We start from the raw sequence: 17,084 nt of genomic DNA on the forward strand, positions 1-17,084 counted from the left end.
TACAAACTGATTTCTGTTTATCCCACAGCCAGAATACTTGAGAGTATGAACTGTGTTGGTCACAGTACTGGTAAGGTTAATGATGTGAAGCAGAGGAGAAAACTTTGCTTAGAAGCATTTGGTTTTTACAGAAGTAATGCAATGTCTATTTAGGAACTGTTATAATAACTAAGGCATGTAAGTAGATGAATATTGCATGGAACGTCATCTCCATAGGAATGCTAACCAAGGCAGGAATTGCTTCTGAAATATCTCAGAAGAGAAATAGATCAGCAGAAGATTCTTTCAGCAATTCAAAGTGAAAGTAGTGAGAAATTAAAACAAGCTAGTCTTCAGAAATGAAAAATAAGTGATTTAATGGTAGGATTTAAACAGAAAGAGGCCACAGTTTTTGGCATTTTTTGGTCAAAATATTTCTGAACTCAGATATTTTACTCAGCAGAAGCGAGATTTTGAATTACTAATTGCATTAAGAGGGAAGATGTTATTACTTGAATAAGAAGAGAGAAAATTGAAAGTTCATGTTTAATGGGAGAAAGTTCCTGGTACCTAGAAAAGGTTTTTAATTTATGTGAAAGGTAACTATTTAAAAATTTAAAAATACTGTTTTGGTTCAAATTTTGAAATAATCACTTGCAAAACTTTGTGTATGCACTAAGAGCAACTCAAAGGTTTGGAACATTTGTGTGATAGAATCAGGGAAGCAAACTTTTAGAAGAGATGATTGTGCTTTTAAATGGCAGGGAAAGGTTTTTATTTTATCCAGAAGAGGCTCAGTTGGGTGTAAATTTAATCATGGACATAATCTGTGCAGCTGTGAACAGCTCAACGGTTTAATTTAGGGTGGTGCTATTCTGTGACATGGAGAGAGGCATGTCTGATCACGTGGAATGGAGGGACTTGGTTTCAGCCACAAAAAATGCAGGAGCCCTCTCCATGAGCAGGAAATCTGGGGAACACAAATAATCAGGGTTTTCTGGGGCTCAGTGCTCATCTGGGCCAGTCTCAACACCCTCTAATGGTCCCCATCCCTGCCATGGGGGAAGGCCTGGGGTCTAACAGGAGATGTTCACACTGCCAGAGGAAGAATTTGCCTCTGAGGAACCTTGAACATTTGTGCTCTATAGTGATAGTAGGTTTTGTTTCTGTTAGTTTGTATTACATGCAGTAATCTAAAGGTTCTTCTTATTATCTGGAATCTTATTTTAGAATGAAAGAAGCATTTTTATTGACAAAAACAAGAGCACTTCTTTACATCTATGAAAATTACAAGATACTTCTATCTGAATAGAATATTTTTTCTTTCAGTTTCTTATTGTGTACATCTCTGTTTATTTTTAATCTGCCATGATATTTGATTACTATAACTAACAACAAATGATTATTTTTAGTGCAGGCAATTATCTGTATGACAGCTTCAATGATAATCCTGTTTCCTTATTTTACATAAAGCTGAGGTTTTACTCAGCTCTGAATTTGGCTGTTCAGATTTCTTCCTTTCTACCTATGTAATTTTATATAATCTGCATGTAAAACTACATCTATAAGTATGATGTAGTGAAGAGAATTGTGATTATACAATTTACTTTAACTGCTTTCAGAACCCAAATCTTCAGTACTTCATCCAGGAAATAAATGTGTGATGTACACTGAAGCTGTCCCCTAAGCTATCATTACAACTATTGAAAGCTTTGTTAAAAAGAGAATTAAAAAATCCTTAAAACTTAGATGCCTATGCATCACACAGCCCTAGCCAGGCTGTTTTTTTCTCATAAACTACTGGCAAGACTGTTTGCTCTTAGAGACAAAGAACCATGTGGGTCTAACGAAGATGCCTATCTTCAATTCAGCTTGAGAAGCAGCTCTCTTAAGCAATTAATTGTGATTTCTTCTTTCTGTAATAAATTCAGATTGCAATCTGTCTTATTCTTCTAGAACAAAAAAAAAAAAAAAAAGTAAAACAAGAGATATCTAAGCTGTAGGAACAATTATTGGAGCTTGGTTTTTTTTGGTCAGGGAGAGTATTTTGATGTCGTTCTGTTTGTGAGCCTTGGGTCTTATTCATTAGTCCCTCACAATCCCTAAAATATTCCTTAATTCCCAAGTGAAATAGTTTTATCTGCTGGTTTTGGTGATTTGATTGTCACTGACTGGACTGAGAAAATAAAAGACTTTTTAAATCCTGACAGTGGAAAAATCTGTGCCATGTATGGAAATCCAGTCTGTGGAAATGGCTGATGTTATCTGCAGCCCCCAGCTCTGCCAGCCCAAGCACGGGAGTGCCAGGCTTATCAGGCAGCATTGTCCTCTCTGTGTGTGCAGTGGTGTTTATTGCAGGCTGCTGGAAGGAGGCTCCAGCTTTCACTGGATCTCTGAATGCTGCTGCAATATAAATAATAATATCCAGTAAGTGGAAAAATAATACTGACAAGATAATGACAGTATTAGTAGATGGATCAGTTCTTGGTCATTACGTTTGTGTAATGTCAAATAAGATTTGCTACTGTCAACAACTTGTCACTTCCTTGTATTTGTTTCCTGCCACTGCAAATAAAAGGTTATTCTGATTCATTTAATATGAAAAAAGAAGCAGTTGAATCTAAGTAGACACTCTACAGTATTTAATCTTTCTTTAATAATTGTGTAAGTGCAATCATATTACATGAAGTGATGCTTTCCTTTGAACAGGACCACACAAGCCTCTGAGAGGAAGCAAGTGAAGAACGTTTCTTGTTAAAAGTTTGCAAATTTGGAAGGGTCCTAAATTTCTATGCTTTCAGTTCACATGTGGATGTTAAAGAGATCCCTCATCAGATTAATTCAACAATTCAAGTATTCTCCAGGCAGCCATTTAGCTCTTGTGTCAGAACTTTGTGCATCACTACTAATTTCTTCCATTTGTTTTCAAGGATTGGAGTTTAATCACAGTGATTCAGTGTCCTCATGGGTATCACAGGGTACAGCACTAATTGCACCAGCAATTATGGTGAAGTTTATTCTTAGTGCTGTTTATCCAAAAGTATTATATATAATTAATTTAATTTTGACGAAACACATAGGCCTATGCTGAAGCTTGCTTGTTAAAAAGCCTGGTTGAACATGAATGCACCAGAGGCAAATGTTTGGGATCATAGAGCCAATGTAGTCACAGTAATCCAGATTTGACAAGAGGCCTTGTAACAGCTGAGGGTGCTGACACTGTCCCATCAGATGGATCTCAGGAAAATTTCTCCTTCCATGGGCTGGGCTGATTTGTCTGAGCAGCACACACAGATGTGAGAGAGCACATCCCAGGCTCATCCTTGCATGGGATCTGATTTTCCACTTACAACATCCAAGTGTAAGCTGCTTTTGCTGCTGCCTGCTCTCTTACATTCTTGCCAGGTTGATTTGGAACTTTGGTTGATTTGGAACTTTGGTGATTTGGAACTTTGGTGATTTGGTGTAAATTCTCTGTATGGCATCTCTGGTAAAACGCTTCAGTCGTGGTTAGGATGTATTTTTGTATGTGTAGACAGCTACTGAGGAAATTTGGACATCCTCCCCCAAAATAAGTGATTGTTACTGATTTTAACTTATTTACTTAAAACTAATGTAAGCTGTTCTTTTTGTGCACAGAAATTGGATAGTCAGTGTCACTGGTGGAGGATTTTCAGAACATGAAATTATGACTCTTGGGCGTCATTATGGCATCAGAGATGACAGTGAAACAGACCTGCTCCACCTCCTTTCAGTGGCTCAAGATAAACTAAAGAAAAATGCCTTTGAATATTTTGAACAACTGATTACAGTGTTTTCATACAATGACCGAGAAAAGTAAGTTTCCTCTCTTTATCCCAAACTGATATTTGAGAAGCTTTTCTTGTAAATCCACCTACTTTCTGGTTTTTGCTGAGAAAATGGTATATTGTGGCCAAAGAATATTATGTGTAATGTTAAGCCTCTCTCAGCCCTTGACAATAGACAAGAAGAGGACAGCCTTTTTGTCTATTTTGTATTTTGCACATGGGCTTTTTATCGTAGCTGCTGTACTGAACATGCTGTGACATCAGATACCAGTTCATGGGCAAAACACTGGATTTTAAATCAAAGAGGAGAAAAAGTGATTTAAGGGGGAAAATAAAGGAAAGAATTTGGATTCTTTATGTGACTCATTTGCCCTTTTTGTTCTCTGATGTCATAGATAAAGAATCAGAGAGAATCACTGAGATCTCAGTATGAGAAAGGCTACAGTGTGGCCTTCAAGTTTCTCAGCTTTGTAATAGCAAAATTTCGTAAAACTTTGTTGTCTTTTTCTCTATCCTGATATTCCTCACACATTTTCCTATGCACAGAAATATTCACTTGAAGTAAACCTGGAAAATACCTAATGTGTGTTCCTACCCCTCTCTTTCTTATGTGCAGGTGTGGATTGTTGCCCTATGAGACCTGCAGGACTATTTTTAAATCCTTTAAGTTGCCACTTCCTGATGATCTTCTAGAAACTTTACTGGCCAGGTAACTTAAGGGCAGATAGGGTGACCTGCATGCGTGGGTGCAAGTCAATGCTAAATATCTACTACAGACTCAAATCTCCAGAATTTGTCATTTATCTAATATGAATAATTTCATGACCCAGATTTTGTCCCAACACACACAGACTTTCCTATTTATAGAATATTTATAATCAACAGAGATGCATCCATCTTCGCAACTTCTCTTCATTTTGCCTGGCATAGTAAATCATCTGGGGTTTGGCAGAATTCTATGGAATTCATCTTTCCAGAGTCAGTTACTGATACTTATAATTTTCAATAAGAGTCACTTTTTTTGCTTTAGTTGTTCCTGTGTATAAATGTGAGGTAAAAACAATAATCTTATGAAAACACATTGTGTGAGTTCCAAGGAACACACTAACATGAATACAATGAAGTGTCTTCATCAAGTTGACAGCATCAATAGTAAACAAAATTGGTTTGCTACTCCTGTTAATCTCACCTGAATCATATTTTATTGTCATTTTTAGAAAGGAAAAGGACTGTTGGCATGGCTTTGGTACTTTTCCATGTCACATTTAGCTTTTTTGAGAAATTGCTTTGCTAGCTGTATTAATGGGAATAGAAATGAAAAGAGCTACTATTTAGTGCCCTTGTATTAAAGATCAGAGTTCAGAGTAAAATGTGGTGCTCTGAACACTCATGTCTTGTTGAGTTTGGTTTTCCTGGTCAGATTTTCTGGTAATAGGCTTAAATGCATACTTGCTGGTTTCTTCTTTTCCTTGAGGGAAATCCTTAAATCACTTGTTTTGTCTGTGCTTTCAGAGTGTGTTAAAATCAGGAACAGGTCTTGTCTTCTGTCATGTGTAGATGCTTTCAGGTAAATGTACTTCTTGATTTCAGGAGGAGTTGCAAATTAAGCATCTGGGTTTAGTAAATAATGAAAAGACCCTTGTCAGGCAGAAATGTGGAATCCATTTTGATAAAGCTTCTTTGTACTGCTGTTCATCACTTCTGACACTGAGTTATAAGCATTAGTCCTCAGAAATGTCTGAATTTTAACAGTAATCTACAACTGATATTTCAGAACTCCCACCAAGCTGCCCAACACAATTGTTGAAGGACAATTGACATCCCATGTTAGACAAGAGGTTCATACAGGTTCCATTTCTTAAGGGCTGAGCTTGAATAGATGCACAACAAGGCACTGGAAGTTATCCTTTATGTACTCACTCAGTTCTGATAAGAAGCAGACAAGCCTGACACATCCTGGGCTCTAGGGACATGTTTATTGTTTGTGAATTTATACCAGGAAAGCTTCTGTGCCCTGAACCTCTACTTTCCTAAAGAGTGAGTGTAGGCAGTTAAAAAGAAAAAGCCCAGTACACTATAATAAAAATTAGAGATAAGCTCAGAACACAGGGAGGAGATCAAGGGCTGGATTTCACCCAAATTTAGCAAGGTACCCATGACAGCTGGATGAGGTTTCAGCTGCTGTAGGTTCTTTCTGTAGGTGATGGTGGAGAGAGTTATCTCCTCAGCCTGCATCAGAGCTGCATTTCCAAATTCCCATCCATTTTCCTTTTCTAAAGGTGCTGAGGCCAGCCTGTGTTACAGATTTCTGTATGAGAGAGGTAAATGAGAATGGTGTGAAGCTGGGCCTCAGAAATCAGTGTGGGAAGTGCTTCACTTGACAGAGAGCCTTGTGTAAGGCACTTCTAAGTTACAGCATGTGCTGCTTCAAAGGTGGCAGTTTAGGTGGTGTCACAGCACTGCAGGTAATGAGGAATTGTCACATTCTTCACATGTGTGCACTTGGCACTGCTTGGGAAGTTTGTTGTTTTATTATATTTTTCTGAACTCTATTTAATAGGACTTTTTATCCAGTAGTGTGTAAATCAAAGAGTTGAGACATCTTAATGAGATTTAAACTCTTCCTTTATTTCTGCTTTCTGTAGTTTTTTCAACACTGAAGGATCATGAAACAGGCAGATTTATTGTTGGTGAAGAACAGTCTCATTCCTGGGGAGTTTGCAATTCAGTGTGGGCCAAGTTTGTCAACAATATTCCAATATTTTTTCCTTGTTTCTTTCTTTTTTTTTTTTTTTTTTTTTTTTTTTTAAATGAGGAAACCATGTAGTTTTGTGTCCACTGATATTTCTAAAACAACTGGTGGTTGTGGTCTTACTCTGTGGATCTTTATTTATGAAGGGAGAAAGTGGTACAATAAAAGTTGCTGGACTGATTCCCACAAAATCAGTATATATAGCTAATGCACTAGCTGGACCCCATTCAGCTATAAAATGATGCTGGACAATGTGATCAGATAATAGTTGAAGGCTGAAGCTCTGTGTTTATTCAGCTTTGCTATCTGAGATTAGGTGGCAAAGACTTTCTCCAGGACTTAATGACTCTATTTTTCCATTTTGAAAGGTAGTACTCTTAAAGTATTTATTATTTACATTTGCAAATTATACTGCAATGATCTGTCACTTATTACAAGCATGGGATGGGACTAGAAATTACTGTCTAATTTTGTGGTCACCTCCAAATGACCCAGGACTTTGTTTACTGTACCCGAAGACCACTCAGTTGCCATGGAGTGAAGGGAAACTTAGCACAAAAATTGGGGTTTCATAAGACCTTTTCATATTGTCCATCTAGTGTAAATTTATATTTTTAATTGTGGGGTGTTGAAATAGGAGGATTTAGGTACCCAAAAATAGGAACATTTTTCCAATTTACCTGAGCTGCCATGTTAAAAAGTATTTGCTTTTCCATCAGCATTTTCTCACTTACTTTTTTAATCACAGAACAACACAGAATTTAATCACATTGTATTGAGCAATGCAGGCAGTACACAGTTGTTTCTGCCAGAAAACTACAGTGTCATTGTAAACATGTCTTTAAATTTATGCAGGCATAATGAACAATTACAGTTTGTTTAATAAATAAATTTTGCAAAGTGCTTAAGTAATGAGTTTAGGGGGTTTTTCTGTTATTTTTTATTTTCTGCAATGCTAAATTGATGCTAACAAGGACTTAAAAAGAAGCAGTCTTTCCCTGGAGGATTTATAAACAGGTGGTAACTAAGGAAGAAAAAACTGAGAGGAGAAAGAATGGATGACAAGTTTACAAGCATTACATGTTGATTATTCTGCATTAATTCAGTTGTTAATTGTAGGTCCCTAGTTTTTTTAATTATGTTTTTTAATTTCTGTTAAAAGTAGCTGAGTAGTTTTTCACCTCTCTACACTGCTGGGGGCATTCTGTTTGAAAGGTGCTTGTTGTTTTGAAAAGGAGGATCTCCAGTCCCTCAGGTAGCAGTGCCTGATGACAGAGGGCCTCCAACATGTTTATCCCAGTTCTCAAATCACTTCCAGGTCAGGCCAGGCCACTTCTGCCTGCTCAGTTTTCCTGAGGATTGTGGCTGAGTAGTAGTTTTTATGTGGTTTCCTGCCTGTAGTGGTTTTTTTAGGGCTGACCTTTTTCTTTCAGGAAGAAACCCTCTTTTCCTGCTACAGCAAATGTCCAGTAGCAGGAGCAGCAGTGGAAATGATCATGAGATATTTCTCCTGCTGTCTTCTTATTACCTTTGGTGCCTGAGGCACCATTGTGATGCCATTTGTGATTAAAAGGAGCTCTAGAATTCATATTTTAATATCTTAAGACAGATTATTGCTATTACTCAGTTTGCTGTGGAGCTGATTGTTCAATTCATGGTTGTTCAAGGTGTGAGTAAATGTAGTATAAATATAAATTTAAAAAAGGAGATGGTAGCCATTATTATTTAATAGTGACATGTTGTCCGTGCTGGTTCAAATCCTTTAATTATGAGCAGTTTATGACAATTTAGATGTACACCTGTGGCAATTTGGTCCCTGTAGAACTGTGCTGCACAGAGAGTGTCAAACAGGCTGAAGAATCCCAACATTTTCTTTAAGGTTAAAGCAGCAGATGCTTCTGCTCTGTTATTATCAGATTAACTTGTTAATAACTGTTGTTTGAAACAAAGAAATAAAAAAAACCCCTCTGAATGCACATTAAAATTTCACGTAAATCTTTGGTGTATAGATTTCTTGATGGGAAAGAAGAACTTATTAGTAAGTAACCTTTACTCACCGAAGCATCCTCAGGAATGATCTTAATGTGATTTGACCAGATTTTTCACCTACCTGGAGTATTTAATGACGAATGTATTTTTATAAGCAGAAATGTGTGATTATTTCTGTAATGATAAAGAAAATAAAAAGCTCTGCAAACTGTGATAGGGGTGGAGGAGTGACTTTCATAGTCTAAAATCCCATGCATTGGTGAAATAACAGGGAAAAACTGAAGAGAAGGGTGGTTTAAAGCTATCTTTGGTGCATCTTCTTGATAAGACAAATCTAATTTCCTTTTCTGAAGAGCACTGTCTCAGCATTATTAACTCCAGCCACTGAAATGTATGACATCTCTGTCCTAATAATGCACAAATTGATAACATCTCCTCTGTCCATCTGGATGCTCTGTGCCAAATCTCTAGTGTCTGCTTTTAGTAGATTGATACAATAAGTCACAGCAGTAAAAAGATCTAAGGAGTAGATTTTTCTTTCTTTCTGAGCTATTCTAAAGTAGTATTTTAAGATGCTTTCTGTAGCTATTTAATGGTGAGATTTAGGAATCCCATTTCCTCTGCCCATGTTAAAATTCTTGGCTATAGATAATTTCAAACCCATATTGTCATCTCAGCTCACTAGTGCTGTCACATCAAATTACTTTTCTCCTTGTAAATGTTTGTCAAAAGCAGAAGCAATGCTTTCCTCAACTTTGGTGCCTCAACAAAAAGTTTAAGTAGTTACACACCTTTACTTGTTCTTTGCTTAAAAATCCTGCTTTTACAGCTCAGCATCTTGGTGGTAGAATTAATCTTTTGACTTTTCACAATGAGCAAAAGGTAACTACATAATAGTAGAAGGAAAAATCATTTGTCCTGATTGTTCTGAAATTCCAATCTGTCTGCCATTATTTTCCCAAGAGATATAAGCTTTTTGATTATCTTACTATATCTCATGCAAAACTTGTCTTCCCTATTGCCACCTGCAAAAAAAAAAAACAACCAAAAACCCTGAAACTAAGAATCCACTGGAAGTAAGAATGGAAATTTTCTTGTGTATTGGATATATTCCCCAAAAGTAAGGCTTTGTGGAAATGTTAACTTGCGTGTGAACTGTGGTGAAGAAGCAGGCTGTCATAGGAGGGTTTCTCATGGCTGTGGTTCAGGCTCCATTTAATTCTGGTAGCAGTAGCATTCTTTTCTGACTTTGCTTTCATCTTCAGCATAACTCACTGTACTTAACATTCCAGTTTATCACTGCTATCTCTGTTTATGGCTCTCAATATATTTTATTATTATCTTTCCTGCTGACTATTAAATGAAAGGTGTGGGGGAAGGAGAAATAAAGCATGGTTTGCAGTTTATTGCAGTTTATTTTTGTCACCAGATCTATTTCTCCTCTGGTATTGTTTTCCAAGTCTGTGCTGTAAATTCTCCCTTACAGTGCCTTCATGCTTAATTTTTGTTAGAACCCTCTGTAGTGATTGAAGGGTTTTGAGGCCTGTGTTTGGTGCACTACTATTTCATCAAGGACAAGGCAAAATTATTTTCTGCAATACTTATTTCCTGTGCAGTAGTTTTTGTCTCACCAGATGGAAGGGCAGAATTGTTTAACCTGGTGTCTCCCACCAGGTAAGAGATATTGAGTCTTGCTGGGTGTCTGTGTTTCTCCATGGACCCCAGGGGAGCTCAGACATTTCCAGGCTGTGTTTTTGTGCCCAAACTGGGTCCCTTTTGCAGGTGGGAGGTGTTGGGTGAGACAGGTGTCCTTCCGGAGCTGCCAGTGCTGTATTTATGGCAGAGCATTTCAGCTGTTCTTTTCAAGCTTCAGCCCAAAGGTGACACTGAAAGAACAGTGGTTCCCAAGAATCACCTCAGTGTTCTGCTGAACTGAGGACTTTTATTTCTGAAGCTGCTTCGTCCAAATCAATGGCAGAAGGATGAAGTGATTACAAATGTATTCCTATGTGGCTTATTAGTGCAGGGTAAAGACTTTAGAAATCTGAGGGAGGGAAATAGCATTTTCCACGTGTACCTATAGAGCTGTAGACCTTAGCTGGCAGCATATATGTTTTCTGGCATATATATTTGCTGGCATCATCTATATGCATTTAGGGGACAGCCACAACTGATACAAATATACCTATTTATCCATAGAAATAAAGAACATGCCATAAACCTGTTACCAAATGATTTTAAAATCTGGCTATTATTTGATATGTTAACAAGCTGTCTGTCAATTACCAATTGATCCCAAGGTGTGTGCAAACAGCATTTTTGAAAGATTACTTGTTTTCAGGAGGGGATTGTAGAAGTCATAATAGAGCAGGTCAGTTGTGTTACAGCACAGGTTTCCCGGGTCTTCTGTTTCCTGTGTATTCTGTTTCTTTTCTGCACAAAGGAATCCTACACTGATCATCCCAACTCTATGTTTGTCAAAAGCTGTGAGATCAGTGTTGGAAAAGGTTGGGCAGTGCTTCAAAACTAAAATGAAAATAGTTGAAGTAAAGCTTTTAGGAGTTGAATTCTACTATAAGAGACAATAATAAGGTGTAAGAATATGGAAAAGAATATGTAATATAGATGTTCCTGACATTTTGTACTTTTTTTTCACTCCTGCCAGTGTTTGGGAATAAAGTAGTATAAAAATTAATATCCCAAAGGCAATGATTAGTATTCTGTAGATAACATGATATAACTTTGTTAAAAATTCCCTTTAACCTTGAGTCATCTTATGGATATTCTGCTCAGGTTTGAAGATAACCAAAAGCAAGTGGACTATAGAAAGTTTGTTCATGCACTGAACTGGAGAGAGAATCAAATCCGTGCTTTTGTGGAGGAAAAGGAGCAGCCCAAGGTAAAACCAGTGTCTCAGTATGATTTTCCCAACTTTAATATGACTGTCTTAGCCAACACACACTACAATATCTTTTCCTATTTGTGTATTTGTACCTGTTTTCTTTAAGTAATTATTTTTTAATAGATTTAATAGAGAGGTTTAGGGTGAAGCAGAGAAGTCAAACAGGGATGAGGGGGTGCCTAGTAGGTATCACATCTCTGGGACATTTTATAGAAGAAAAAAGAGAAGGGGATGCAGGTGTACTTATCCATGGACAATGGACATGAGTACTCCTTCCCCCACAAATATCTTTGTCACATGTCAAAAGATCTGTTCAGTTGCTGAGGTAGACAGAAAATACTTTAAGCTCCACTGACACAAATGCAGAAAATAGCTCTGCATTTTGTATAACTCCTCAGAAACCTGTACATAGCACCCCACATCTCTGGTGGGTGTGCACAGAGAGAAGAATTGATGGATCAACTTTGCATATCTTCAGGCTGCTACTTAGGGGGAAAAAAATGCAATATCAACAAACTGCAGAGACTAATCTGATCTTGCCATCTTGTGCTGAGTGGAACTTCTAAAAATAGAAGGTCCATAAGGCAATTATGCTGAATTTTAAATACTTTGTAACAAATAAATCAAAAGACTTCTGCCAACACATCATTTTGCTGTTCTAGCCTGGCCAATGTGTTGTACAGAATGTGTTTGATTGTGTTCAGACCATTTAGAAACACAACATTCCTTTAAATTCAAGTTCACTCATGGCATAGTTTAAACCAGTATTCCTCAGGCACTGTGCTCCTGACTCCTCACTCCTGCCTGCCTTACCAAGACTTTTTTCTGTAGCATCTCAGACTGTTGGTGGTGTCTAATGAGGGCCCAGGGCTGTTGGTTTGCTCTGCTTTCCATGGTTGATTATTTTTACTTTGTTTTTGTGAAGGATTTTTCTGTCTTGTACAGATAAAATCAAAACCCTTCCACATGTTTTATCAGTCCTGAGGATCATGGTGTGGATTAGGCTTTGTTGAAGGGGTATTGTTTGTTTTTACAGATGAATTCTGTGCTTAAGCAATAATTAAATATTTAATATTTTAAGAGCGATAACTACAAAATGGGAAAAAAAAAATCAGGGACAGGAAAAGTTTTCAATCTTGTTCAGCTTTAGAATTCAATTGTCATTCTGTGCGTGGCTTACCATGAATGAATAGCAGTATTTTGAGGCTACAGTACCTGTATTTGACAGGTTGATTTCAGCAGCAGAGTTGTGCTTGTTTAGCTGGCTTTCTTTTTTATTCCTTCTCTTTATCTCATTATTTTGTATGATTTTTGGTGTTGAGACATAGATGACTTTCAAGAATTTGAAGTATAAGCATTTTAATGAAGAAAATTTAGCATTATTTAATTTAAAAATGTCTGCAAAAGGGCTAGTGCTAGAAAATATTTTTAATAAAATATTTTGCAACATTCATAAGAACGTGCATGTTGTAATCTTTTAAGAAGATGTCCTATATGAAGACCCAATTTTTCACAGATTTGTCTGTGGAAGTGAAGCAGTTCATTCAATCTTATGTTGACCAGCTTGTAATGATTCCTGTTTTCATTATTTTATACTAAGATATTCTCTGGGTTACTAATTTCAGAGGGAAGATATCTGGAACCAGCTACCACGATCCCCTCCCGTGACTGGGATCAGATACCCTCCTCTTCTGGATGATCTCTTTGGAAAGGAAGAATAATCTCATCTGTGCAAGGCACTGATTTAAGATTGGTGCTTCAGCTCTAAAGATTACTTAGAAAGATACCAAAAACATTTCTTGTATAATAAGAAAAAAAGCAGGTACAGGTTTTATTGCATTTAATTTCTTGTTCCAACAGAGATGTATACTTGTGTGTTTTTGGAACTCTTTCTAAATCAACAGCACTCTGTCACACTCATAGAAACATAATTAAAGCTAGATCCTCTAATCTCTGCCTGGTTGCATGGAAAATTTGTGAGTATTGAGAAATCTTTGAGTCAAAAACTGCAAAATCTGACTGACCCTGCATTGTTCTGAGATCAAACCTTGTTGGATGACCTCTTAGAACTGGGTTTGACTGCGTTAGCACAATAATGCCATTCCATTCATGATTCCTCCCCTGCTCTGTAGCTCTTATCTGTGGTTTTGCTCTATCCCCGTGGTGATGCTCAAGTGCTGTTCATGTCAAAGTTGGTTATTTTGTGGAGGAAATGCCAGCAAGGTTTTTGCACGCTATAAAGCTGTTCTGGTATCAGAGATAATTATAGCCTTCCAAAGTGGAAGCAAATGTTTTGCAGGCACGGCACAGAAGCTGTCAGTTCTTGCTTTTTGTTTTAGATGTGACTCAGGTTAGTCCCACCCAGCTTTACTTGGGTGGGTCATGTCTGAAGAGAAGGGATTTCAGTGCAATTTCAGTGTGCAGCATTCTTGCAGCAGCAATGTACTTGCCCTTTGAAAATTCATTGATGCCCTTCTCTTTCTCCATGGTTTAATGGAGTTCCTGTTAGCATTTTGTATCTTTTTAAGCTTATGCCAGCTCAAAGCCATGATTAGATCTGGATTTACTTTGTGCTTTTGTGAGAGGAGTAATTACCCCACTCTGAAGAATGGAAGAGCTGAGGTGAAGGTGGAGCTGATTCATCCACAAGATTCCACTGGGGAAGGGGGAGAGGTGTGAGCCAGTGCACCTCTTCTGGGGCTTGGGAAGACTTAGAACCCTGTTTTTTTTCTTTAATTTGAAATTACAGTTTTGGGGAGGAATTGTTTGATGTAGAAAGATGAGGATTCAATGTATCTAAATCCCCAAATTGAGGGAGAGACAATAGTAATTTTCTGGAAACTTGGAGATCCCCCTTACAATTATGATTCTACATAGAAGTACCTTCCTACACCTTTGCATGATAATGTGAATTAAATTCTTCTTCTTTTTGTACCATATGGCAAAATGTAAAGCTTTTGAAAGCTCTTTGCCTTTTTTGCAGCAAAAAAGTTCTTGAGACAAGGCATAATTATGTTGCTGCTGCTGAGGAGGGGTAGCAATAAAATGGGCAAAGAGTGTCTGTATCCAGAGGCTCAAAGTGAAAAAGGCAAAAAACCTAAAGTGCTCCAAGTTGTAGAAAAGACTATGGAATGCTTTTTGATCCAAAAGAGGAAAATGGTTCCTTATATGACAAGAAATATCTGACCACTGGGACAGTGTCAGGATGCAAAACAACAATTTGTGTTTGAAGCCAATTTGGTGAAAGCTGGATATATTTATAACATGCCACCAAGACTGAGATTGATACTAAATGAATGCAGTTTTCCTTGTAAATTTTTAATGTTCCCAAGACTTCAGAAGGATTTGTTTCAGTTGTGGAAATCTTGCATAGCTGAGAGTTTCTAAGAAAAGGGGACTCTGAACATTGAGAACCTCTCAAGTAGCTTCTAGAGAAGATAAATTCACTTCAGTTTGTTTCTCTATATGTGCATGAGACAAAAGCAGCATTTTTTTAAAGAAAAAAATAGTTCAAGAAATGTAATATTTTATAATTTAATGTGGAACCATGTTCATAGGTCTGTTCAGTCATGGTTTGGTCTTGTCTGGTCATGACCAAGAAAGGGGACTATAAACTGGAATCAGTGCAGAGAAGAGCTGGAGAGGTGACCAAGAGAATGGAGATAAGAAAGGTGACTGAAGGAGCATAATTTATTTAGTGTAATAAAATGAAGGCTCAGATTGAATGAATATCCTTTCTCTCTGTAAATACATTGTTGCCAGGTGAAGAAAATTATCTGGTTCAGGTAAGAACATTGGTAGTCTTAAGGAAAAAATGGGTGTAATTTGCCATGAATAAATTAAACCTGGACAACAGAAGGTGGTTTCTCACTTCTAAAACAATGAGGGTCTCAAACTGCCTTCCAAGACTGATGTACTCAGTTTTAAGGTTGAGATGGGTTCATCTGATTGTAATTTTAGGAGGTTTATGATACCATTCTGAATTATTAGTCTCAGTTCTGGTTTTCCCTTTTTCCCATGCATCTTGCATAACCCTGAGAAACACAAAACAATCTCCTAGGAGAGGGCAGACAGGGCCTGAAAAATATTTTCATTGCTTGTCACTGTGCTCAGTGTGTCATACACTGTGGTCCAACATGCTATAAACACTTTTCACCAGGTTTTCTCTCTTACAAGCAGCAGTGCTTCCAGAATGGAAAGCCCTGGCCAATGAGCAATCCAATAATCCTCTTTGTATAATGTGACTTACAGCATATGCTGCCCAGAATATTTCAACCTCTCCTCTAATCCTGCCACCAGCTTCTTCTCTCTTTTCACATTGCTGATGAGGGGCCTGAATGAAGACAATACCACAGGGTTATGTTTCCAGATGGCAGGAGGCCACGGCTTTAAAGCACGCCTGGCACAGAGGGAAGGCAGCCCCCACAGGTGCCATTAATCTCAGCCCTGGATCTCTGCAGGGCAGCCAAGGGTATCTCCTTTCCTCAAATATCTGCACTGGCCCGGCAGGAGCACAGGGATTCACGTTACAGCCCCGCTCACTGCCCTGTGTGCTCAGTGTTAATGTTTGCTTCCTCAGCCTGGCATTTGGGAAGAAGAGGCTCCAAGTTCTCTGGGATAGCTGCTGCTGCTGGCAGGTGGCAAATGGCTGCAAACAGGTTGGCTCAGAGTGCCTGGGCTGTCACCTGCAGTTGGTTCCCCTCGGACATGGGGCATCTGCTGTGGGCAAAACACGGGTGTTCCTCACCAGGCAAATATTTTCTTCGTCATACAGCCAGCTACTGTATTTTTCCAGGCAGATCCACTTGCACCAACATCAGGCAGATGTCCATCTGCATAAATGAAAGGATGAAAATTGCATTTGTTCCTCATGTGCTGGTGTGAGTTCATCCTACTTCATGGAAGAAGTTTGGGCTCAGTTGGCTCCTGTGTCTGCTCTCTGTTTGTCTTTTTAGCCCAGGAGACATCGCTGTCTCCCAAAGGAAAACTTGCTATGGGAAAGCTGCAGGGATCCTAATTCCACAATAACCAAAATACTGGATGTTTTCAGTCACTTGACTGCATCCAGAGAACAGCAATCCTTGTATCATTAGCAGTAATTCACCAGGTGTGTGCTTGCTGCACCCTTCTAAGTGTTTCTGTGGTTTGAGACATGGAACTAATAGAAGAATTTTCCACTTTTTAACATTTTGTAGTTCAGTGTCATGGAGGGAAACACCAGTTCTTTAAGCAATAATGTCCTGTACCCTCAGTAACTGAACTATTGTATGATTACTTGCAGAATTTCTTCGTTTTCAAGGCCACCTAACCATCAAGCTGCACTACAGTGAGAAAGACAGAATAGTGGCTTGTTTGTGGAGAATTTACAATATCAGGAGGAAAAAAGTGTCACAATTTGAGCTCAGTCCGATTTTTAAAATTATTTTTAGGTTTTAGAGGGCAGTATAGATAAAAAAGACTTTTTAAAAGTTATTCTTTGCTCTAAATCAGTTTCTTCTTGTAGTTTGTTTGTGGGAATGACTCAGACCCAGTCAAAAGCAGCACTCCTGATTTGGGCAATGGACAAAGAAGCCAGAGAGAGGTGTGGGGGAAGGTCCATGTCCCTGCCAATTTCCAATGTGAAGTTTAAAGCTAGGAAGCATAACCAAGATTA

The 17,084-nt window shown here is 38.0% G+C and overlaps 1 protein-coding gene across 1 annotated transcript in view; it reads left to right on the forward strand.

The window, feature by feature from the left end:
• Window positions 1-13,207, forward strand: part of EFHC2 (EF-hand domain containing 2) — a 56,338-nt gene extending 43,131 nt beyond the window's left edge. Inside the window, exons 12-15 of the mRNA XM_041487925.1 lie at window positions 3,619-3,816; window positions 4,405-4,497; window positions 11,323-11,428; window positions 13,057-13,207. Of these exons, the coding sequence (XP_041343859.1) occupies window positions 3,619-3,816; window positions 4,405-4,497; window positions 11,323-11,428; window positions 13,057-13,152 (493 nt within the window). The 3' untranslated portion in view covers window positions 13,153-13,207. The remainder of the gene's footprint in view (window positions 1-3,618; window positions 3,817-4,404; window positions 4,498-11,322; window positions 11,429-13,056) is intronic.
• Window positions 13,208-17,084: the final 3,877 nt, after the last annotated feature.

Source organism: Pyrgilauda ruficollis, unplaced genomic scaffold (assembly GCF_017590135.1).
Source record: "Pyrgilauda ruficollis isolate IOZ18807 unplaced genomic scaffold, ASM1759013v1 scaffold85, whole genome shotgun sequence".
Taxonomy (NCBI): Eukaryota; Metazoa; Chordata; class Aves; order Passeriformes; family Passeridae; genus Pyrgilauda; species Pyrgilauda ruficollis.